This window comes from Sebastes fasciatus, chromosome 7 (assembly GCF_043250625.1).
Source record: "Sebastes fasciatus isolate fSebFas1 chromosome 7, fSebFas1.pri, whole genome shotgun sequence".
Classification (NCBI taxonomy): Eukaryota; Metazoa; Chordata; class Actinopteri; order Perciformes; family Sebastidae; genus Sebastes; species Sebastes fasciatus.
In genome coordinates this window covers 4,300,847-4,326,361 of record NC_133801.1, presented here as the reverse complement: position 1 = coordinate 4,326,361, position 25,515 = coordinate 4,300,847, and the positions used below count along the sequence as shown (strand labels likewise).

Sequence of the window (25,515 nt, the reverse complement as noted above, 5' to 3'; positions counted from 1 at the left end):
TCCATATATTTTTGTTTCTTGTACATATTTTTATAGCATTTTTTTTCTTTTATTACATATATATATATTAATTGTTCATATTTGTATTGTATTTTATTGTATTTTCTTCTATTCTATATTTAGGTTTCTTGTACATATTTTTTTATAATATTTTCATATCTTTATTGTTTTGTTATTCTGTATTTATCTTTCTTGATTTTTGTAATACTTGCTTTTGTTTTTAATGTATCGTACCATCAAAAATGAGACCTCGGTCCCTGGCTAAAAAAGGGTTAAATAAAAATGAAATAAAATACTATGTTTATGTTATGCACCATTGCACCAAAGCAAATTCCTTGTTTATGAAAGCTTACTTGGCAATAAACCAGATTCAGGTTTTCTTACAAAAACATAAAAACAAAAATAAGAAATATATTTCATCAAATATTAAATAGTCCGTTTTAATCAACTTTTAAGTGCTACCAAAGTAAAGTGAGCACATTTCATTCTACTTAATTAATTGTCTTTCACCTTTACATATCCCGTTGGTAGCCTTGAAACCAACTGAAGAAGATGGACTCCACAGACTTTGACTCTTTCTATATTCTTTATTGAAACAAAACCCAAAAAGTTCAAAACCACTTTATATAAATTTTTTTACAACCATGTACACGACATCCATCCAGTAAATAAATGGATTTTACTGCTTTAAGGCATTTAAGTCATTACTACAGTAAAGAAATGCATAGTGGAGGATGATGAAATGATTAGTCAACTAAATGAGAAATCAACTAATAAATGTGTTGGTGTGAAAATAATACACACAATAATGTGTCATGATTAAAGGGCAGTGGCGGACTCGGGCTGTCTGAGGGGTGACCGGGGGCAAGGGTACCAGCGTGCAGAGAGTTTTCTAGCATGTAGTGTATATGGCACTGAATCGCACATTCTCAATATTAAGGGCACCCTAGAGGGCACTTCATCACGTTTTCTCCATTGAAGGACACGCTAAAGGGCACTTTATCCCGTTTTATCTACTGGAAGGGCACCCTAGAGGATACTTCATCACGTTTTCTCCATTAAAGGGCACGCTAGAGGGCACTACATCATGTTTTCTCTACTGGAAGGATACCCTAGAGGGCACTAGATCACGTTTTCTCCATTAAAGGACACCCTAAAGTGCACTTTATCATGTTTTCTTTACTGGAAGGGCCCCCTAGAGGGCACTACATCTCGTTTTCTCTACTGGAAGGGCACCCTAGAGGGCACTTCATCACGTTTTCTCTACTGGGAGGGCACGCTAAAGGGCACTTTATCACGTTTTCTACACTGGAAAGGCACCCTAGAGGGCACTACATCATGTTTTCTCTACTGGAAGGGCACCCTAGAGGGCACTACATCACGTTTTCTCTACTTATTATTTTACGCCGCTGGTAATTTTCATATTAGACCGGAGGGGGGCGGGGGGAGAGGCAACATGTTAAAGTTTCATTCATGAAATCATTGAGGTGACCTTTGATGAAGTGTCCCCCAACGCAGTGAATCATAAGCTTCACTTTTCCTTGTTTTGACCTTTGACCCCGGGTTTTTCCATGACTGAAGAGAGTTGGTAAAGGTGTTTCCATTGTTACTGTTTGACTATATGATGACGACATACAAGAGGAAATATGAATGGCATATGAAGTCTTAGTTTGCTACATGTTTCTATATCATTGAACTGTACAGCACATCTACTTTCAAACATCTGACGATTAAACACATTTAAATCATGCATGAAAATCAGAATCCGTCTGAGTGGACCGGGTCAGTTGTACATGGTCATTTGGAGCCACTGGAGCCAATCAGAGAACAGAAAAAACATTTAGTTGAAACTCACCTGGTTTAATGACGAACATTAATATACACACAACCGTTCAAAAGTTATAAATCTCCTGCCACAAAAGCTTGCGTTAGTTACTTTATTTTCACATCTGAATAAAGAAGCTGCCAAACGGAGGTGTAAATATTAAAGTCATTTATATTCAGACAGTAAAATAAATATCACACCTGCTACCTCTATTTTTGTATTTCTTTCAATTCTTCATTCAAAGTATTTAAAGCAGAGAAAGAGGAAGGAGTCAGTGCCGATATAAGTCCATGTTCTTACCTGTCTGTAGCTCACAGTTACACTTCCCATTCCCACCATGTCGAACGCATGAAATTTGTCTGCAAAAGAGGACAAAGATTATTGAGAAACATGAACTGTGATGGCAAATATTTCTATTTTTTCCTGCCTGTAGCACCAGGTGTGTCGAGACGTCTTGCATTAGTTTTAGGACACTAAATGGATTTTTGAGAAGCTTTTCTAACTATGTCAAGTTTTTTCAAATCACTGTTTCCAGGTGAAACCTGAATGTTAGTTTTGTCACCTGATTGAACTTTATAGATCAATGTATTGCAGTTTAAATGTATAACGATCAGATTGTTTAAATTACATTGTAGTTAAGGGCGTGGGATCCGTTTCAACATTCGGGGAGACACATATTACTTCTTATTTTTATTATTTTTAAAAATGTATTTATTTAGCATTTATTTTTCATTATGCAAAAAAGGGGGCTGCCATTCAAAGTGTGTCATGGGGTCAACGTTTCACCTATTGGTTGATCGGCATCAGAGTGCATAGATATATTCATTAAAATAAACAAATGCATTTCAATTTTTTTTAAATAAATGCAAAAATAAAAATAATAAATATAAATAAATAACAATAAATAAATAATTATTTAAAATTAAAATAATTATTAAATAATTAAATACAATAATTAAAAATAGTAAATAATGAATTAATAATAAATAAATTAAAACAGAAATATCAATTTATGTCATATTTTATCAATTCATTATTTTTTTATATCATTTTTGGTACATTTAATGACATATTAATTTATTTATTTTTGATTTCGGCATCACATCATTGCTGTAAATACAAACTCCCTATACATGCCGGCCTCGTAGTGAAAATTACCAGCATTATTTTGGATGCAAACATGACATAGCATAGGATTTCATGAAAACTGTAACTCCCTCCCCATGTCCCTCCCTTACGGATCATGCTCTCCAGTTTCATCAGCAGGTACAGGAAGCCGGGGTAACTGATGGTCATGTCCGGCTCCGTGTATCTCAGTCCAACCAGCTGTATTATCAAATCATCCACCTGGATGCCTGCAGCAGAGACACGCCAGACCAACAAACACAGCTCAGAACAACAAACACTTTATTCAACATGATGTATGTGCAGTCAGTTTGGAAGAAGATGTTATTAATGTCTGAACTGTATTTGAAACTATGATGACACCAAAAATATGATTCTTGATCTAATAATTCAATGATAAATGTGACATTTATCTATAAGCAAATGAAGTCAGATTAATATAACGAGTTACTTCCACCTTTGAGAACAAACTATGTTAAAAAGCAGAGAAGAAGAGGAACAGAGAGGAGGCCTGGCTCCCTCTGCTGGTCGGATGAGTTTCCCCTGACGGAGCATTACACGGCTGTACACGTGTTACACATGAACCATAGATGCAGCTGATAAATGTATTAAATGTGAATCTATTTATGCGTCTGTGTGTCCTCAGTCCTACCTGCTGCCTTCAGAGCGGGGGTGACCTCTTTATACTCCAGGAGCTTTGTGTTGTTCTTGTCAAACACCAGGAAGATATCCTGAAAAAACATGAAAAAACTGCATATAAACTGACATAATGTCTTCTTATTTTACTCATTACATAATGCTCAGTAATGGACAGACTTCTGAAGGAAAGGATTTTGTCCTACTGATGAAATTCATGATGAAATAAAAAGAAAGTATGCTACAATTACAATTCTGAGCAACATGAGAGTAAAATCTGGATGTTTTTATCAGTATGATGAGTTTAAACTTAAAATGCTGTTGCCATGCAATACTCACTACTGCAGTGGACTAAACTGTGGTACACGTACCTCTGGTGGTACGCAAGAGACTTGCTAAAAGACAAACAATCAGCCTACAACTATCCAAGTCCATTAACTGGCCCAAGTCAGCAGCTTCTGTACTTCTGCACTGTGACGTATTCCCCAGTGAAACGGAGTATTTGTGACAGTGTTGTTCTCATTACTGATGTGTTGATGATCTTACCGTCCACCTCCTGATCTTATCCCACAGACTCTGGAACTCTGGCCAGCTCAGCCGAGCGTTGCCTTGGTCCTGCTGAAACACTGAGGTCAAGGAACAAAACCAGACAAACACCAACAACCCTCAACACTGACAAACAGGTGACAAATGATATAGGAGGAGGAAGAGGAGGAGAGAAACTAATAAATAAATGGTAATAATAATAATAATGTTAATAAATCATTTCAATAAGTTCATAATAATAATAATAATAATAATAAGTATATGCATATTAAATATAACTATGAATTAGAAATAAATGCGTACATAAATGGCAATAATAATAATGATGATAAGTAAGTTCAAAACTAAATAAATAAATAATAATAATAATAACGAGCATTTAAATATAAATAATAAATATAACTATAAATAATAAATAAATGCATAAATATATATTGATAATAACAATGTTGATAAGTTAGTTCAATAACTACATAATAATAATAATAATAATAATAATAATAATAATAATAATAATAATAGAAAATATAAATAAATATACAAATAAATAATAAATATAGTAGAATTGTACTGCATTACACAGAGAGGTGTTTCTGTTATTTAGCTTAACCTCAATGATGTAAAAAGGGGTGGACAAAATAATAGAAACACCTGTCAGTGCTCTTTTGCAGAGAAACAGTATTCACCAACATTTTTTCCTAGGTAGGCAGGTAGTGGTGGAAAGTAACTGAGTACACAAGTTCTGTACTTCATGCATATGTTTCGAAAATATTGATCCAATCAATCAACTCATTTGGTGAGGATCACCAAAAAGAGTTTTTTAAACATCAATATGTTCTAAAAGAATATTGAATTTTCACAGAGGTTTGTTGTTGTTCACTGTTATTCTTTGTTTTTACTGTAAAATGCTATAAATAGAGCCTGGATAGCTCAGTCGGTAGAGCATCAGACTTTTAATCTGAGGGTCCAGGGTTCAAGTCCCTGTTCAGGCGATACCAGTTTTAAAATACTAGAAGCAGACGATAACAACAAGAAAATCATTCAGCAGCTAAATCTTAGGTTTAAATCATAGACTGTATATATGAAGGAGACGTAGTCACAGATGGTTTGTGGATTTAGTTTCTGAAGCTTTGAGTTGGGTAGTTAGTTTAAACTGGAGCTTAATTACATACAGAACTAAATGATAAAAAGTACGGATAACACACTTTTAATAATAAAAAATACTGCAATATAGATGTTAAAAAAAACAGATGATGTACAAACTACCAAACTCAAAGCTTCAGAACCATAATCCACAAACTAATCGGTGACTACATCTCCTTCATAGTCTATGATTTAAACCTAAGATTTCCTGCTGAATGATTTTCCTGTTGTTGCCGTCTGCTTCTAGTATTTTAAAACTGATATCGCCTGAACAGGGACTTGTAGCAGAGTAATAATACAATGTAATTCTTTTTTTTACTCTAATATGTGATGAATAGAGCCTGGATAGCTCAGTCGGTAGAGCATCAGACTTTTAATCTGAGGGTCCAGGGTTCAAGTCCCTGTTCAGGCGATACCAGTTTTAAAATACTAGAAGCAGACAATAACAACAGGAAAATCATTCAGGAGCTAAAACTGGAGTTTAAATACATACAGCAGTAAATGATAAACAGTACGGACAACATACTATTACTAATAATAAACAAATACTGCAATATAGCCATAAAAAAAACCATGACAGACAAAATTCCCAACTCAAAGCTTCAGAAACTACATCTCCTTCATATATACAGTCTACGATTTAAACCTAAGATTTGGCTGTTGGATAATTTCCTGTTGTCGACGTCGTCTGCTCCTATTATCTTAAAACTTGTCTCGCCTGAACAGGGACTTGAACCCTGGACCCTCAGATTAAAAGTCTGATGCTCTACCGACTGAGCTATCCAGGCTCTATTTACAGTGTTTTACAGTAAGAATAAAGAATTACAGTGTACTATTACTCTCCTATTGTTCCTCTACTGTGGTATTAATAGTTTAAAAACATATAGAGCTACATCACAGCTTTAACATGATCAATAAGACATTTCTGTTCTGAATTTATTTTTTATCAGTTCTTCACTCGTGGTCGGGTCATCTGTCTGCTAATACTGAAATGTGATATTTTAAAAACATTTTTTTTTTTTATTTCTGATACCGAGTGTGCTCGTTCAGATATAATAGATAGATAATGACAGACAGATATAATACAGATAATAGACATGATATTCAAGGATACATCCATGAGGACCACCAGGCTCTTGCAGTGCTCCAGTTCCAAGTACTTCTCACTGCCGGCCAACACTGAGCACAACAAATGAGATCATCAGTGGACATTTTAACATGCAGGCATTACACATTGTTATGTTAATGAGCCTCTAATAGCGGGTTTCAGTAGAGGTGGGTGTGGATCCCAGCTCGTACAAACAAGGCCAAATTACTTATCTCTATGAGACCCACAATAGACCTGTTTCTGTCTGTTTTTAGGGGGGTACAAGGGGTCTTTAGGGGGAGATAGAAGATCAACACTAGATGTCACATAGAAGTGGTGTACATAATCTGAAAGCTGGGAACCTGAAGATTAATTGGAGATGCAGCTCAGCACTGTGTGTCAAGTTGTTCTAGTCATAAATCAGAAATAAACATTAATTAATTAATTGTGAAAGTGTGTAAGGGTTAAGAACATTATGATAGAAGTATGTGATGGTTATCTCCATGCTCTATTATGTCTCATAAGTTGTTGCAGCAATTTTTGGGGTTGATATTTGTTACGTAGATTTGGTGCTAAATTTAACCATTCTTTACCACTCGAGAATTGATAAAAATTATCAATAATCCCTCCAAAATTCCACATTAAGACACCAAGACCTTGAGGAACACCATAGAAAAAGCCATGCTGTGATTTGGTTTCAAAAATGTTTTGAGATTTCTGCAAGAATTGCATTTTTCGGCGATTGGATGGTGAGCACTTCTGCTGTGTAAACTGCTCAGAAACCCCCTCATTGTCAATCTAGCTAGGAAAGCCATCCATCCTCTGAATGCTCTAGGTCTCTAGTTTGATCCATCCATCCTCTGAATGCTCTAGGTCTCTAGTTTGATCCATCCATCCTCTGAATGCTCTAGGTCTCTAGTCTGATCCATCCATCCTCTGAATGCTCTAGGTCTCTAGTTTGATCCATCCATCCTCTGAATGCTCTAGGTCTTTAGTTTGATCCATCCATCCTCTGAATGCTCTAGGTCTCTAGTTTGATCCATCCATCCTCTGAATGCTCTAGGTCTTTAGTCTGATCCATCCATCCTCTGAATGCTCTAGGTCTCTAGTCTGATCCATCCATCCTCTGAATGCTCTAGGTCTCTAGTCTGATCCATCCATCCTCTGAATGCTCTAGGTCTCTAGTCTGATCCATCCATCCTCTGAATGCTCTAGGTCTCTAGTCTGATCCATCCATCCTCTGAATGATCTAGGTCTCTAGTTTGATCCATCCATCCTCTGAATGCTCTAGGTCTCTAGTTTGATCCATCCATCCTCTGAATGCTCTAGGTCTCTAGTTTGATCCATCCATCCTCTGAATGCTCTAGGTCTCTAGTCTGACCCATCCATCCTCTGAATGCTCTAGGTCTCTAGTTTGTGGCTGTAAAGTTTCATGAGGCTGTGATTATCCTAGAGGTCACCACAGGTCATTTTATACAGTGAGGTCAAGTTTAAAAAATGGTCTCACTACAATGAAATGTCTCCTAACATCATCACACATGAATACAGTTGGGCTCATTGGATCCACAAGAGTCATTCCAGATGAACATTTGATGCTTAAATCAAAAGACGTAACCACTATAGACGTAATTGTGTTTCCTGAGAGAATCTTTCGTTGCTGTTTTGTACACAAAAACAACATCAAGGTTGACGTGTAACTTGTTCCCACCATCATTAAATTAATTGCAAAACATTTTCTTTTGAAAGAAACAAGACAGAGCAGGTCGATCGATCCGCCCACGAGAGCAGACAGAGAGAATCACTGACCTCCTCCTTGTATGACCTCCGTCAGCAGGTTGTGGAGGTGCACTGGTTTGCAAAGTCCTTTCTGAAGACACAAAGCAGGGAACATAAGGGTCAACGTAACATACTCCTCTTCTCACATCTACATTCAGAACATACAGCTCCTTACAGCCTGTGGTTTAAACCAGTAATTACATGTAACCTTTAGTATCTGTATTAACCTGCAGGGAGCAGCAGGAGGGCGGGGTTGTCTAAACTGTGTGGGAACAATAGGACTTTCCCATACACATGTGCTGGCTTGGCTTGTCCCGGTTAGACTTGGCGCGTCAGCCCAGCACGGCACTGATTTGTATCTCCATTACAGGGTTACCCGCCCTAAGGCGTGTCTTTAATTGACGAGGGCGCTGGTCTCAAGTCGATTTAAAAGCAGCGGGCTGTGATCGGTGGTAAAAGGAGCGGCTGTAATACAACGATAAACACATTTCATTTCCTATAAATTCTTCACAATAAAAGTTATTTTGTTATTTAAAAGCTTTAAATATGAAGCAGCAAAATCAGGAAATGTTGGGTTTTCATTTTCAGCAGCAACTTAAAGGGTATTTTTCAACTGTGGGGGGGATCATCTTCGGTTGGCCGCGGTCTGTGAGACGTCACAACGCTTGGAGGTGGGTCGGGCGTGATTTGACGCATTTAAACTGGTAATGGGAATGCTAATCAGCGCGGCATGGTTTGGCTCTGCGTAGTCAAATGTGCCAAAAAAACACCACAAATGTGTTTTTCCAGCGTTGCAAACATCCACGTTGCACCTTTAAAAGTTCGAACCTTGGATGTACGGCAGCCGTGTGCGAGTAAATCTCACCTTGTTGCAGTGCTTCCTGAACAGTTGTTTGACAGATTTAGGCGAAGGAAGAGCAGCCTGGTGAGGAAATGAAAGCTGCAGGACGAAAATACAGAAACAAGACTTTACTTTCACAAACAAATCTCTACTGAACAACTTTTTAGCCATATAGTGCAGCTTCTTTTAATGTTTTTGAACATTAACATATCAAAAAATATTGAGAGGCTTGAAGACTGTAGCTGAGTGATAGTACACTACGATTCTTTGTTTTTAATGGAAAATATTGTGAATAGAGCCTGGATAGCTCAGTCGGTAGAGCATCAGACTTTTAATCTGAGGGTCCAGGGTTCAAGTCCCTGTTCAGGCGATACCAGTTTTAAAACACTAGAAGCAGACGGCAACAACAGGAAATCCATTCAGCTGTTAAAACTAGAGTTTAATTACCTACAGAACTAAATGATACAACAGTACGCACTTCACTCTAGTAGTTATAATAAACAGTTTCTGCAGAATGATTTTGATACGTCATTGCAGGACAAACACATTGATCAAATTCATTAATTATCATTGTCACAGCCAGCCTGCACAATACCAAGTAAAGGCCCGGGCACACCTCAATGGATCAGAGACATAATTAATGTGCAATGACATGACAAAACGGCTGCTGTGAAGACGACATATCACTATACTGTATGTAACAAACTGTATGACACAAACACTGAAACTATACGTATACAGTTCAGTTTGATATCTGCATTGCAGCATTTGTTTATTATTACTACTAGAGTGAAGTGCGTATCGTTTCTCATTTAGTTCTGTGTGTAATCAAACTCCAGTTTTAGTAGCCGAATGATTGAATGTAACTGAATGATGACAACTGATTGTTGTCGTCATCTGCTTCTAGTATTTTAAAACTGGTATCGCCTGAACAGGGACTTGAACCCTGGACCCTCAGATTAAAAGTCTGATGCTCTACCGACTGAGCTATCCAGGCTCTATTTACAGTGTCTTACAGTATAAAGAAAGAATCAGAGTGTACTATTACTCTTATACTGTCTTCAAACCTCGACCATGGTATCAATATTTTAACATATTGATCTACATAACAGCTTTAACATGATCAATAAAACATGTCAGGCAAGAGAGTTTTAAGGTTCAATACTTGAGCAAAAGTGTCCGATTGTTAATTCACCAGAAATCAAAGTACTTTAAGAAAATATGCTCAGCTCTCAGTGGATCTTCTATTTAATGTTTGCATCAACAGACTACTTGAGAAATGAGTCGCTACCCCGACTGAGCTATCGAGGCTTTACTGAGACTCTCTCACACAGTAACTTCTGACTTTTATCTCCAACACTGGTGAATTTAGTTTAAAGCCTGGTCTACTTCACCAGCTGAATATTCAGTTATTTTTAGTGACTGATTTGTCTCCTACCTCTGTTACTGAAGAGATCTCTTGTGGTGGTTTTTGGGCTGGACTGGAAGAAAAATAAAATGAAAACATAATTAGAATTTATAATCACAAATGCTAAAGTCCCAACAGCTCTATCATCATCATGGCTGATTAATGAACTGTCGACTCGAACACGCTGTGTTAAATATAATGCAAGTTCATCTCACTTGGCCTGCAGAGTGCACTCTATTATGACAACAAGTTATACATTTTTGAATATTGATTTAAGCCACTGGTTGCCAACATCCCTGTCTGAAAAGTGAAGCCAATGCTGACGTGTTTTAAACGTGCATTCTTTCTAACAGCCAGCAGGGGGCGACTCCTCTGGTTGCTAAAAGAAGTCTGGTTGTATAGAAGTCTATGAGAAAATGAGCCTACTTCTCACTTGATTTATTACCTCAGTAAACATTGTAAACATGAGTTTATGGTCTCAATCGCTAGTTTCAAGTCTTCTTCAATACAGCATGATGTTCATTTAGTAAATTATGGTTCCATTTAGAGTCAAATAGACCATAAAGCAGGGGATGCTTTAGGGCGGGGCTACCTTGTGATTGACAGGTCGCTACCACGGCGTTGTCCGGTCTGGGAGTTGTCCGTGTTTTCGTCTTACAACTTTAACTCTTTCACCGTGTGATCTCAGTTCATGAAAGTTAATTGTAAAAATTTTGGTCGCCTAAAAATGTCTTATTCAGCGTTTGGTTGTACTTAGCTCCACCCTCTCGTGTCACTTCTGGTTGCAAATACCAAGATTTCGACTAATAAAACACTGAATTTATCGAAAAAGAAGCCTATTAAGTAGGCATGAGTGTTAAGAATAAAAAAAAATACACAATACAGACAAAGAATTCTATTAAAAGTTCCTAAAAATAAGAGGAAAACTCGTCTCTGATTGAATATTCACAGGAAATAATCTGCCCAAAATTCATCCAAATGGCTCGTTTTACACAAACTTCCTCCTGTTATTGCGTTTACTATTCAGGTTAATTGTACAGTTTATCGGTTCTGTACTGTTATTGTTAATATGCATTGAATATAATATTAAATATCAATAAAATATGTCACTTAGTCAGGAGTTGTTGTTTACTCATTGATAGAAAATGGGACTCTGTAATACAGCATGTAACCTCAAACTTCCCTCAGTGATAACGAGCCCTCAGAGGTTTCTTCATCTCATCAGTTTGGAGACCGTCTTTTTGCACTTGAAACACACAGTTTGATGGTATTTTTTTTATTTTCTAAACTCTGTCTGCAGCAGATTGATTCATGACTCACGTGGCAGCGTTGCCCTGCTCTGTCAGCACGCGCAGGAGGAACGCTCCCTGCTGATTGGACTCTGCGGTTGAAGGGACGATGATGTAGTGACCCGGTGGAAGGGAGCCGCGAAGGACAACCTCCCGGCGTGAGGAGTAATGAGGGCTGCGGAGGACCGGGCGGAGCGCACTCAATTCCTCAGGCGACAGGTAAGTGTTCTTAGGATGGGCCTGGAGAGACAGAACACACTTATAATACCATACATGGATATACAAACTACTGAGATAATACATATACATATATACTGTGTGTGTGTACCGAGTAAACATGCAGGGCTAAAGCAAGGTTAATGCCCCGACGTCTCTGGTGTTTCTGCATCAAAGCCAAAATGAAGGAGCATTTCTCCTTGGAGTTGGCTGAGCCGCTGTCCACCTCCGTCAGGCTGAAGTAGAACTGAGGGTTCTGCCAGAACAAACCTGGAAACATGCATGTAGGAGTTACTATGATTAAAAAGACAAGTAAAGCTCCTCGTGTGGGTGACCATCTTCTATGTGAAGGTACAGACTTATACTCTGTCAGAGTCACGTTAACACTTGTGCATTGGGCTGCGGAACAATCAAATCTGATCTTAAAGTTGACAGAACAGTCAAACAATTCCATCTCATCCTCCGAGATCAACGTCACATCTGGATGGCAAACAATGAACTGGACTCCAGTATATTTATGTTGTCAATAAAACTCTTTTAGGTCGGGACGTTTTTGTCTGATCCTAAAACTAATGTGACGCAGTCAGAACAGGAAGTTTAAACTTTTAAACTTAAAGGGATAGTTCAGGTGTTTTGAAGTGCGGTTGTTTGAGGTACTGATCCATAGTCAGTGTATTACCTACAGTAGATGACGGTCAGCACACCAAAGCAAAGCAATGTACTGCTGTGGATGGGGGCAGCACCTAAAAAAATCAATATCAATTGAAGTGTTTTGCTATATTTAGAATATTTTCACCGCCGTCAGACAGCCCTTTCTGACGGGGAACTGAAGCCGTTATCTATGCTCTCGCTAAAGCCACCGGACTCCATTGAAAAAACATGTAATTTTACCTCGAAGAACTCAGGAGTTGCTGGTCTACCGCTGCATGTTTGTTTATTTGTTTGTTTGTGTTACTTTGGTCAGTTCAGATTCACCAAAGTCACACAATAACACAAACAAACTAACCGACCGAGGCAGCGGTAGACCAGCAACTGCTGTGTTCTTCAAGGTAAAATTACTGGGTGTTTTTGTCAATGTTTCGTTGCTTTGGCGAGAGCAGAGATAACGGCTTCAGTTCCCCGTCGTAAAGGGCTGCCTGACAGCGAGGTAGTCTGGTGAAAATATTCTAAATATAGCGTACACTAACACAGATTTTTTGGGTGGCAAGTCAAGATGATCTTTACTTGCACGATTTTCTTTTTACACATATTTGTATGATCAGTAATAGAGGGAGTCTGCGATCTAAGATTTCTCACGTTTTCTCTGTAATTATTGTGCACAGAATAAATAAGTTGAAACTTGAAACCAATGTTCATGTGCCAAATGTGCTGTAAGTTGGGTTGTTGCTCATTTTCAGTGGTGTGGTGCGACTCAGTAAGAGAAGAGAAGATTTGCCATAAGTGAAAGTTAAATCCGACCACACCTACACAGACAGACTGTTGTACCGTGGCACCACTTTGGTACGTATAAAAACGTGTCTCAGCTTGATGTGTTGACAACTAATCCTAAAGCACAACGGATCATTAACCTCGTACAAACAGACCAAAGCAGCAGGGCTTTTCCAAGTGAACGCTGTTATGCAAATAATGAACAGGAGTCTGTTTGAACCAAAAAACAGGGACAACATAATTACCTGCACTATAGTGGCTCACATATCTTATATTATTTAAAGGGTGATAAACACGTTGCAGTAAATATACTGGGCTTAGCTAAAATGCTAATTTCACCAGTGGCCCAAATCAATTATTAGGACAACAACACATGCTTCTCATCACCCTGCTGAGAAATACTGTCCTCACAGTAATTTATCATTTCTGATCGACTCTGTTTGGCTGTCATTTCTTTCATAATGGTCACAGTTTGAGAGTTACACAAGTTACCATACACAGAACAATAACAACACAGACATGTTTCACCATGTTTCATCATGTGTCTTACCTCCTTGGGGAGAGCCTCCTGCTGTGATGCGCGGGACCCAGTTCCCATGATGCATTATGCAGCACCACGGATGCACTCCTTCGCTGAGAGCTTCAGTCAGGTGACACACCTCCATCAACTCAAAGTGCTGTCGGAAGTCTGACACCAACATCCTGATGGAGAGGTGAGTTGATTATGGTGAGCATTTTTTATCTGTTCAAAATGAACCTTAAAGGGAGATATGTCAAGTATTTAATACTCTTATCAACATGGGAGTGGACAAATACGCTGCTTTATGCAAATGTATGTATATATTTATTATTGAAAATCAATGAACAACACAAAACAATGACAGATATTGTATGTATGACATTTGTAGTTTCATATGATGTCAGTATCTTCACTCTAGCTAGTTAACGCATTATTATCGCGTTGACTTTGACAGCCTTAGAAGAAATACACACAATAAACTTTAAAACAGGCTAACCTTGTGTTAGCTGGCTTTAGTTATTCTCAGAACTGTCACCAAGTAACGCTCAAGGACGAAAATAAATAGCTAATAATTTATGCAATAGTTAATAAATGTTTAGCTAATAAATGTATTATCTAATGAAGCTGTTCACATATTTCTTTTAAAATAATTTCATCTCTAACTCCAGTTTATAAAGAAAGCTGCAATGAAAACATTGTCCATATCATCATCAGTCACAATGTCACAGTGCCTGCCTTTCTTTTCTTTGACAAATGAATAACAGAAGCATGTGTGCATGCGAGAAAGTAACGTCACGGATGAGCCGGCTTGTTTTCTTTGTGTAAACACACTGCGGTTCAGACTCGCAGTGTGTTTTGTTTCATGTTTGCAGAAGGCGGACAGCCAGAGTCATCTACGTCACAGAGAGACGTTCAAACTCACCAGAACTCCCCGTCCTCCCGTCTGACTCTGCCCAGTCTTTTCTGCTCCTCGACGCTCACTGTGCTCCACTCTGGACTGCACAGAGATAGAGAGGGAAGACTTTTATATTCATACACAAAATAAACATGGAAAATATGTATTTCAAAATGTTACCACTCCCTCAGGGAAAAAAACAGGTGTAAGGGAAATATGTTCATATTTGTGTCTTTCTTTTAGACATATTCTTGATTACAAGGTATGTAAATACAGATAAATGGAGCTATATCAGTTAATATGCATTAATTACTTCTGAATTTTTATCCAAAGATGACTATCAATATTGTTTTGTGTAAAACAGAGAAGAGGTGAGAAACATGAGAAACAATATCTATCTTGCTTCCTGTTTATAAGCTTTTTATCCATCACCAACCTGATCTCATGGGAAGGCGAATATATTTGATTTTATTAATATTTGTATTCCTATATCTAGATTGTAATCAGGTTTTGTTCCACTTGGACTGAGACAGGCAGACGGATGCAAAACAAACAAACAAATTCATGTAGTTTCAAAGGGAGAAATTCTATTAATGTTGTTAAGTTAACATCTTCATTAATACATTTTCATGTAACAGTTACAAAACAAATTGAAAACCTGTGTGTACCAACCCTTGCAAGTCACTCCAAGGCCCCTCCCACTCTGTGTTGCCCCAGGGGTTGAGGATTCGTACCAAATCCACGGCACCGTTCGCCGTCTCCACCTGGCAGAGGAGGACAAACAGGCAGAAAGAAAAGCAGTGAGAAGAACAGGCCATGATGAATGCATCCTCCATTTAAAGAACTTAAAGGGATAGTTCAGGTGTTTTGAAGTGGGGTTGTATGAGGTACTGATCCATAGTCAGTGTATTACATACAGTAGATTTACCTACAGTAGAGTTTGGAGAAACAGACAGGAGCACCAGCACGGGAGCAAAGCAACGTACTGCTGTGGACGGGGGCAGCAGCAAAACAGATTTTTGACACCTAAAAAAATGATCAGTTTAAGTGTTCGCTATATTTAGGATATTTTCAGTGCTTTACCTCGCCGTGAGACAGCCCTTTCAGACAGGGAACTGATGCAGTTTGATCCATCTATGTTCTCGCCAAAGCCACCAGACTCCATTGAATAAACCTGTAATTTTACCTCGCAGCACACGGGAGTTGCTGGTCTACCGCTGCCTCAGTCGGTTGATTAGTTTGTGTTATTGTGTGACTTTGGTGAATCCGAACTAACCAAAGTCACACATTAACATAAACAAACCGACTGAGGCAGCGGTAGACCAGCAACCCCTGTGTTCTTCAAGGTAAAATTACTGTTTTTTTCCAATGGAGTCTTGTTGCTTTGGCGAGAGCATAGAGAACGGCTTCAGTTCCCCGTCGGAAACATAGACAGTATATCTGTCTCACGGAAAGGTAAACCAGTGAAAATATTCTAAATATAGCGTCCACTTGATAAGGATTTCTTTAGGTGTTGTTTTGCTGCTGCCCCCGTCCACAGCAGTGCATTGCTTTGCTCCCGTGCTGCTACTCCTGTCCTGACCGTCATCTACTGTAGGTAATACACTGACTATGGATAAGCACCTCATGCAACCCCACTTCAAAACACCCAAACTATCCCTTTAAGTTCTTTAAATGGAGGATGTGCATCTTTTATTGCAGCTTGAAATTCAGATCCCAAAATCCGGGTTCTGATCAGACTTTTGCCAAAAAAACATATCCAAAGCATGCTGCTGCCAAGATTGCCTTTATATATAATATAATAATAGTATATTTGGACTTGATGTGAAGCAATTACCATCGGTGGTTATTTTGTTTTAGGTCAAGTCAAGCTCTCAAAATAAGAATGTTAACTTTATTTACCTGCTCTACTGCAGTCAGAGAGTAGGCATGTCTGAACATGATGCCCAGTTCATCTCTTTGCTCCAGAGGACCCTGAAGGGAAAAAAACATCCACCCACAGTCAGGACAGAAGGACAATGTGACTCATCCCATACAAATAAACCTTCTATGAGAACACGTTCTGCTCCGGTGTTTCCCAGCAGGTCCAGGGGATTTAAACTAGACCTAACAAGTCAAATCCTGCCCCCGTCACGCCCCTCTAACCTCCTCCGCGTACCTGGCAGTTGGCACAGTTGATGAGCGCTCCTTTAGCCAGCAGGTGTTTGAGGAAGGCCGGCAGCTTTCTGGGCAGCGAGGCGATTTTCACAACCTCAGCCACGCCACCCGTCATGTCGACCATGGCCTCATGAGGGAAGCCCATGTCCAGAGCTCTGTAGCCACCTTTCAGCCTGGGACAAAAGACACAGAGAGGACAAAAACATCAGATTCAAGGTTGTAAACAGACAAACAAGGTCTTATTGAGCAGTACAAGTCTTGTGAGAGACATAAGAAAACAGGTAAACAGGTGAACAACACATAACGTCCAAGTACAATTAGAAAGGGAAACGTATGTAGAGATGAAAGGACTTCAGGATGATTTAACACTGCACAGTTTGCTCTAAAGCCTCACAGAAGAGACCGGATGAACACTTTTATTTTTGTGACAAGTTTTTGGCTCATTTTGACAATTCTGATAAAACTTTTTAAAATTGTGAAACCTGGGAATCCAGATGATCAATTGAGGAGAAATGCTGACAGACAGGCAAGATATGCAACATTAAATCTTGAGTCAGACAGCGAAGCAGCTAGACAGAACAGCTGGTTGAATAAAGTGATGAATATCCATATCCGAAGGCATTTTCAAACAGGCGCCGATCGACAAGGGAGATATGTAAGAGGTTTTCAATTACAGACAGGTAAGAGAACCGCACAGTCACTAAGAAAGACTCCACAGACATATAACTGTTTTACATGCAAAACATCTGTGAAAACATGTATGTGTTTCCATATTTGTCATTTATGGTTATACAGTAGATTTTAGTGCTACCTGGAATTGGATGAAGTGACAATATCAAATAAAAAAAGCTACTAAACATGGACTTTTTGCAAATGAACATAAATTATGAAACATCTGTAACAGGCAGATTAAATCTCTGCCCTACAGGTCAGAACACGCAGTGTGAAACTATATGGACAGCATCCCGTTAAGGCTGGCCCAAACTAAAAGATTTATCAGATCTTAGCAGATGTGTAAAATGTGAGAGAACCCACACATAACGACATGTTATATTCAATTTAAGAGTTTTGTTCCTATAGTGTGTGGAAAGCAACTTTCTGGACAAAACAGCACAACACACACTAACAGTTTCATTCATGAACAACAACAGTCTCGACTAAAAAAAAACATTACAAACATTTGTGTAAACAAACATGGTGAACGACGATCGTCTGTTCTCGGGGCTCCCCACACACAACAGGAGATCCGATTGTAAATATTTAACATGTTTGATATTTACGATTTGAAATCGGTACAGCCAGGATGAACTTCCGAGCCGATCGGGGGATGTAAAAAACACTCTTAACATACACAGATCACACCACAGGAACATCTGGAAAGATAATCTTTAGAACCATCAATCAATCAGGGTATTGCTGACGATTGTCGGGAGGGGAGAATCGGGCCTAAAATCGGCTTGATTCTCGTGCAGTGTGTACGAGGCATTATTTGATTTTAGATTTCTTGTGCACAAGTGAATATTTTTGTCCTGATCGCAGTGCCCGACGAAATGTCAAAGGGTTCACAAAAAGAAAAACATTAGAAGCACTTATTTGTGTTTAGTTTCAAAATTAAATATCTTCGAGGTGCCCATGGGGAGAAAGTGTCACAATTCATGGGATGTTATTATTCTCACAAGGTTAACCATATTCTGCAGTTGCATCCAAATGAGGTAATGATTTCTACCGACACACAAACACACACTGATTGACGGAGACTCACTTGGCGTAGGCCTTCTCCAGCAGGGAGCTCCAGAACTCGTGTTTTTCTGGGGAGTTGAGGTAGATCAGTTTGTTGTCCTGAGTCAGCAACAAGTCGTCTATCCTCACCTCCTCCCACTGACCGTACTGCCAGAACTACAGAGAGACAGAGGGAGTGGTGGTTTTTACAAAGAACATAAAAAGGCTTATATCCTTTCCTTTATGTCAGTTTCTCTTTTGTCGTTGTCTTTGATTATTTAACACTACAACTGCAGTTAAATACTGGCTTCTTGAGACTCTGCCGTGCTGCACAGACAACATGCATGTTAGGCAGCGTTCAGGTATTTACCCTGAAGGAGAAGCAGCCGCTGTATCCGTCTTGGAAGCTCTGTCCTAGAGGCATGACCTTCTTGAGCAGGGAGCGATGCACGGAGAGAGACGCGATAGCAGAAAGTAACCAGCAGTCATCTGAGGACAGGAGGGTTGACAAGCAGGTCAGGTTATAAGGAGGGTGCATCCTTCAAAGTTTGCATTTCAACTAGGCCTGTCAAAGGTAACGCGATAATAACGCGTTAACACACATTTGTTTTAACGCCACTAATTTCTTTAACGCAATCGATCTTTGGAAAATGGGTTCTATGTGTACCCACGAGTCTCCCCTTTACAGATATGCCCACTTTATGATAATCACATGCAGTTTGGGGCAAGTCATAGTCAAGTCAGCACACTGACACACTGACAGCTGTTGTTGCCTGTTGGGCTGCAGTTTGCCATGTTATGATTTGAGCATATTGTTTTATGCTAAATGCAGTACCTGTGAGGGTTTCTGGACAATATCTGTCATTGTTTTGTGTTGTTAATTGATTTCCAATAATAAATATATACATACATTTGCATAAAGCAGCATTTTTGCCCACTCCCATGTTGATAAGAGTATTAAATACTTGACTAATCTCCCTTTAAAGATACATTTTGAACAGATAACAACTATGGACAATCATGGGATTAATTGCAATTAAATATTTGAATTGATTGACAGCCTTAGTAATTAGTAGTAATTCATGGGGTCAGAAATGTTGCTGCATAAAAGGAATGACTTGTTTGTTATGGTTGGAGGCCTGGACTATCAAACACCTGGGTTTGTTCTCTGCCGTGTATTCGTGGAGGAAGAGCAGGTTCAACCTGGTTGGTCCTCAGGCTCTCATAAAGGTCAGGTCACTAACGTTGGTCACAACAATGTACAAATACAGAAATTCCTAACAAAATTGTTGTATAACAAGTTGGGACCATGGCTGTACAAAGGGAGCTGGCCAGTCGGTTTTGATGCCAAAGGCTAACAAAGGTACTGCAACAAAATATGAAACATCCAGTAACCCGTTCTGATGATACACCTGTCGGTTTGGGGCAGTTTAGTATAGCCTACTGCTTCCTGACTCATTCCCCATCACAGTCTGCTCTTCACGTCATTTATCAGGTTGAATAACACCAGTCGGTAGCAGCTGTCACCCTGCATCAGGTTTTATTCATGCACCGGTGGATCCGTCACAGATGGCGTGGCCTCTTTGGAGCTGCGTTATGTTGCTTTGAAAACTCACATCAGAGAGCTGATTGTCAAACTCTTTAATAGCTGACAAATGCTGCTACTTCACACACACACACTAATATAATCCTACTTAGTGTTAAAATACTGTTTGTGATTGCGATACTTTGGATTTAAAGTTTCATTATGTGTTATCTGTTTATCCATTACTTTTGGGGATTTTTGTATCATATTCTTGAATTGTTTCTGAACATTGTTAACGGTTCTAACGACTGTTGGATTTATGCTGTTTACCTCCTCGGTTATTTTCTCCCATACTTGGTGCATGCATAGCAGTATGTGCGACAGGCTATATAAGTCAGTCTTACATTATAGGGAATCTTTATGCAACAGGTAAATTTAAGTTATATTGAAGACTATTTTTATGCAGCTGGCCCCAGGTTGATGTGCTGGAGGGTAAACTCTCCTGACCTCAGTTTGCCTGTTGATATTTCTATATATCAAGTTTATCCACCTTTAAAAAAAATACCAATGCATAAATAATGATTTATTACGTACTTCAAAGTTAATGTTTTTTACTCGACTGTCTTGTGGGAAAAGTGTGTATCGTGTTCGTGGAGTCATCGTGTCTGAACACACTGTGTTGTGTAACATCTGTCTACTTACTGAGTTTTCCCTGGCGGACGTCCAGGCGCGTAGCTCCGTTCACTATGAACTGAGGAGACGAACAGATCTCCTGGAAACAGGAAGGAGTTTGATGATTGGTTGAACAAAAAGAGGAGGAGGAGGAGGAAGAGGAAACTGTCAAGTCATGACAAATAAAACAGGATTCAGCTTGTGTGAACAGCACCATGAAAGGGAGTGGCAGTTTATTATTAAAGCATAATCTGGTAGCTGGTATCAAAGCAATGCGGCATAAATTTGGCACAATATCTGAAGGAGTATTTCAGCCGTCTTACCCAGAGTCAGATGGCAAGGTTGATATTAGTTTTGTCTCTGTGCAAAGTGTTTGAAATGTATAATTTTTGTAGATGTACGATAAATAATTTCTATATGATCGTCTCAAGTTAGTAGAAACAATCAGAAACAGCACGATAAACCACAACCTCTCTGAAACACATTATAACCTTCATGAAGGATTTAGATCAGTGTATCTTTTTGTCATTCAATTTTCCTTTCACTAACGGATATTAAAAAACTAAAAATAAGTGGTTATTTGATTTTCGTTTCAAAATACAAAAAAATAAAATTGAAATACAAGACGTTTTTCTTTATCAGGGTCAAAAAGGGATGAACCAAACTTAAAAAAACGGGTTGATTTTCATTTTCTATTTCTAAGGACAAAAAATGAAATCACTAGAACACAGAAACGAAAAAACGCCCCGTTTTTTCATATTCTGCGACCGGAAGTTGCCATTTACAAAGTAAAAGCGCGTGTGAGGACGGTGATGAGTACGAGAGAAAAAAAGCACAGTGCTGCTGTGAAACTGAAGGTGATAGACATGGATCAGTACGTTGAAACATTAAGAGAGTGTGTCTCAGGGAAGAAGACATGTCACAGCACCGTCCTCATATGCGCTCTTACTTTGTAAATGGCAACTTCCGGTCGCAGAATATGAAAAAAAACGGGGCGTTTTTTCGTCTCTGTCTTCCAGTGATTATTTTTTTGTTTTTTTTAAAATATAAAATGAAAATCAACCCATTTTTTAAAGTTAGTTCATCCCGTTTAGACCCTGATAAAGAAAAGCGAGTTGTATTTCAAATATAATTTTTGTATTTTAAAATGAAAATCAAATAACCACTTATTTTTTAGTTTTTTAATATCAGTTAGTGAAATGAAAATCGAATGACCAAAAGATACACTGACCGATTTATTGCAAGGCTGTTGTATGAGAGTGTTATTTACAGTCATAATAAACTGAGTGTATTTTGTACACATCCTGTTGGATGTGGTTGACCTGAACTGCTCTGTCATCATTACCTAATGTTTGTTTTTGTGCAAAATCGCACGCACACACAATTACATACAGAAATCACAGCCATTACAACTGAAAGAACAATCAACGCCCATCAGTCAGTTCTCCAGGTGCAAACATCATCAGGTGGAACTAATCAAACACCGATCAGGATGTGACAGACGACATTAAAGGGAGACCTGCCAGCTGTCGATGACACGAGGTGGGCAGGAAGCTCTGCACATATTATTTGCTCGGATATTTAGTTTTACACTAAATTAATGAAAGAAGAGGCTGTATGTGATGGTATCAAGTAGCACCTGAAGGCAAAGTGTAACTCACATATTGGAGAATGTTTGATTAAGGGCTGTAATGTAATCCTATTGGGGCAAGCAAGTTATGATCTGAGCATATTTTTTGATGATTAATCCTGATTATCTATAGACAATCATACAACTAATTGTGATTAACTATTTTAATCGATTGACAGCTCTACTTCTGAAGCTAAATAAACTCTTTAAAAAGCCTCTCGGATCAGCTGGAAAATGCATCATCACAAAGCTGAAAACAGGCTGACTTTTTAGAGATACGTGGCTCGAACAGGACAGCAACGCTACAAAAACATGATGATTTTATAGACCATGATGCATTGCTGTAGATTAAACTAGCCAACAGGACATAAAGGAGGTCAAATGCAACATACACATTAACGCAGCAGTAATATTAATCCAGAAACATCAGATAGAATAGTGAAACACTTACTGCATAATGAGTACTTACTTACTTACTTACTTTTCATACTTTAAGTACATTTTGCTGATAATACTTTGACTTTTACTTAAGTAACGGTTTGAATGCAACTTGTATTTGTAGTGGAGTATTTTCACAGAGTGGTAATAGTAATTTTACTGAAGTAAATGATCTGAATACTTCCTCCACTACTGAGTGTATTAATGGAAACTGGGATGACATCTTTCTTTCCCTCTCATTACCCTGTTTGTGTTTATTATAAGACGCTGGTGCATAAAAACAATAGTGTTCCCATCTGGCACAAGGAAACATCTGGCATAAGGCTCTAACTGGTTATTACAAATGTTATGTCATGTCTGATTCACAGAAAGATCCATGTGTGATTCACCGATAGTAAATGTGATTTTATGAGGCTGTTACGTCAGTATCAACAGCTTGATCGTGAATTTAGTTTATTTATTTATTATTATTTTAAATTAAAAAAATAATGTATTATATTTTTATTTTTTTGTATTTATTTGTTCTGTTCTGTTTTATTTTATTGCTATTATTATTATTACTGCCATATTTTTTCTCCTCTTTTCAATTTAAAGTTACTGTGATCTGTTATTATATGTACATATTATTTTATTTGTTATGGTTTAGGTTGTTGTAGTCATTTTTCCTAAGGAAACAATAAAAAGAAAGATTAAAAAACACAGTAAAAATAAATAAAAAGTACTGGCTTTAAAATATACTTAAAGTACCACAAGTAAAAGTAGTCATTATGCAGAATCATATTTTTATTTCTTTATATTAATCTTATTTCTTTATATTAATCTTGTCTCTGGGTGGAGGCTTCAGATAAGCCCAGTGGGTTTTTTGCCTCTTCCTGCACTCTATATCGTTATTTTTTTTGTTATGTTGTATAGTCTTAAATTGTGCAAAATAAATAAATAAAAAATTAAATAAATAAAAATTTTTAAATAAATAAATATATATATATATATATATATATAATAAAATAAATAAATAAATATATATAAATTAAATAAATATATAATATTGAGACTTTTTTCTCGTAAACTTATGACTTTATTTTCATAATATTACAACTTGTTTCTCGTAAATTTATGACTTTATTCTCGTAACAATACGACTTTTTTCTCGTAAACTTCTTATTTTATTCACATAATATCACAACTTTTTTATATATATATATATATAATTACTAGATTATAATTATTGATGCATTAATGTGTTCATCAGCTGGTAAAGGTGTAGCTAATTACTAGTTGGGTAGCTTGTGAATTTCCACCCCCAGTTTATCTATCTATAACATTACATCATAATTTATTTATTGATTTTATATTTTGTTTAATTAATGTGAATCTGCAAAGGAACTTATAAGTAAAAAGTTAAATATTTCCCTCCAAATGAAGTAAAGTAGAAATATAGCCTAGTATAAAATATATATATATTAGTGTCAATCTTTGCTGTACCTTAGGTCGTTTCCACTCGACCCCTGGCTGCATCTCCAGCTCCCCCAGAGGGAAGTGGTAGTCCACGAACAGTCCGTCCCGGCCGACCTGCTGCACGTCCCCGCTCTCCGGAGCCATGTCTCCGGTCATCAGGTCGGCCAGCCAGCGGCGGGACTGAGATCCGAGCAGCTCATCAGAACAGTCTGAAGGCAGGGAGCCTTCAGACGACACACTCAACGACTTGATCATGATAAAAACACCAGATATGAGCTCTGAACGGAGCTGAAGACTTCTATATAGAAACACAACAAACACTCAGAAGCAGAAGCCACTCCTCCTACAGGTAGGAGAGACACGCAGGTAGAGACGCTCACCTGGGCGGGAGGTGCACATGACGTCACTGCTGCAGGGTTTACCCTGACAACCAGGCACTCCTACATGTTCAGTTTAGTAGCCTATGATCTATTTAATACCACGGAGTATTAGGGCCACATTGAGGAAAATAATTTGAGAATAAAGTCATAATATTACGAGAGTAAAGTTATAATATTACGAGAATAAAGTCATAATATTACGAGAGTAAAGTTATAATATTACGAGAATAAAGTCATAATATTACGAGAGTAAAGTTATAATATTACGAGAATAAAGTCATAATATTACGAGAGTAAAGTTATAGGTTTATGAGAAAAAAAGTTGTATTATTACGAGAATAAAGTTATAGGTTTACGAGAAAAAAAGTTGTGATATGAGAATAAAGTCATAAGTTTACAAGAAAAGGTCGTAATATTGTGAGAATAAAGTCATAAGTTTACAAGAAAAAGTCGTAAATTCGAAAATAAAGTCATAACTTTATGAGAAAAAAAGTCATAATATTACGATAGTAAAGTTGTAGGTTGACGAGAAAAAAAGTTGTGATATTATGTGAATAAAATAAGAAGTTTACGAGAAAAATGTCGTAATATTATGATAACAAAGTCATAAGTTTACAAGAAAAAGTGGTATTGTTATGATAATAAAATCATAAGTTTACAAGAAAATTTCGTAATATTATGAGAATAAAGTCAGAAGTTTACAAGAAAAAAGTTGTATTATTATGAGTATAAAGTTATAGGTTTACGAGAAAAAAAGTTGTGATATGAGAATAAAGTCATAAGTTTACGTGAAAAAAGTTGAAT

General features: G+C 37.8%; 1 protein-coding gene and 5 non-coding genes across 8 annotated transcripts; 3 read left to right on the top strand and 3 right to left on the bottom strand.

Annotated features, from left to right (window-relative positions):
* Window positions 1-573: 573 nt before the first annotated feature.
* LOC141771147 (calpain-9) lies at window positions 574-24,637 on the bottom strand. Of its 3 annotated transcripts, XR_012594679.1 has the most exons (21): window positions 24,359-24,637; window positions 20,839-20,908; window positions 18,982-19,100; window positions 18,655-18,788; window positions 16,894-17,065; window positions 16,638-16,709; window positions 15,408-15,499; window positions 14,763-14,837; window positions 13,871-14,022; window positions 12,005-12,162; window positions 11,708-11,916; window positions 10,418-10,460; window positions 9,004-9,078; window positions 8,169-8,229; window positions 6,390-6,454; window positions 4,133-4,201; window positions 3,603-3,681; window positions 3,064-3,180; window positions 2,126-2,184; window positions 1,352-1,810; window positions 574-1,266 (listed from the first exon to the last, which is right to left on the bottom strand). XR_012594679.1 is itself a non-coding variant. In XM_074641103.1 (20 exons), the coding sequence occupies exons 1-20, from the start codon at window positions 24,584-24,586 to the stop codon at window positions 1,784-1,786; spliced, it is 2,076 nt and encodes a 691-aa protein (XP_074497204.1). In that variant the 5' UTR covers window positions 24,587-24,637; the 3' UTR covers window positions 574-1,783. The 3 variants fall into 3 exon arrangements, 2 of the variants coding, with proteins under 2 accessions (XP_074497204.1, XP_074497205.1); XM_074641103.1 differs by having other exon boundaries at window positions 574-1,810; XM_074641104.1 differs by having other exon boundaries at window positions 574-1,810; window positions 4,133-4,204; window positions 24,359-24,538.
* On the top strand, window positions 5,052-5,124 carry trnak-uuu (transfer RNA lysine (anticodon UUU)). The gene has a single exon. It is a non-coding gene; the product is annotated as a tRNA-Lys (tRNA).
* On the top strand, window positions 5,615-5,687 carry trnak-uuu (transfer RNA lysine (anticodon UUU)). The gene has a single exon. It is a non-coding gene; the product is annotated as a tRNA-Lys (tRNA).
* Window positions 5,991-6,063, bottom strand: trnak-uuu (transfer RNA lysine (anticodon UUU)). Its single transcript has one exon. It is a non-coding gene; the product is annotated as a tRNA-Lys (tRNA).
* On the top strand, window positions 9,277-9,349 carry trnak-uuu (transfer RNA lysine (anticodon UUU)). Its single transcript has one exon. It is a non-coding gene; the product is annotated as a tRNA-Lys (tRNA).
* Window positions 9,904-9,976, bottom strand: trnak-uuu (transfer RNA lysine (anticodon UUU)). Its single transcript has one exon. It is a non-coding gene; the product is annotated as a tRNA-Lys (tRNA).
* Window positions 24,638-25,515: the final 878 nt, after the last annotated feature.

Bases quoted from the DNA above. Each gene is read 5' to 3' on its own strand.
- LOC141771147 (XM_074641103.1), bottom strand. From the start codon at position 24,586: ATGATCAAGTCGTTGAGTGTGTCGTCTGAAGGCTCCCTGCCTTCAGAC. The intron at 17,066-18,654 runs GTGAGTCTCCGT...CTTTTGTCCCAG, and splicing joins CTGGAGAAGGCCTACGCCAA to GCTGAAAGGTGGCTACAGAG. The intron at 3,682-4,132 runs GTAAGATCATCA...ATGTTTTTTCAG, and splicing joins ATAAGATCAGGAGGTGGACG to GATATCTTCCTGGTGTTTGA.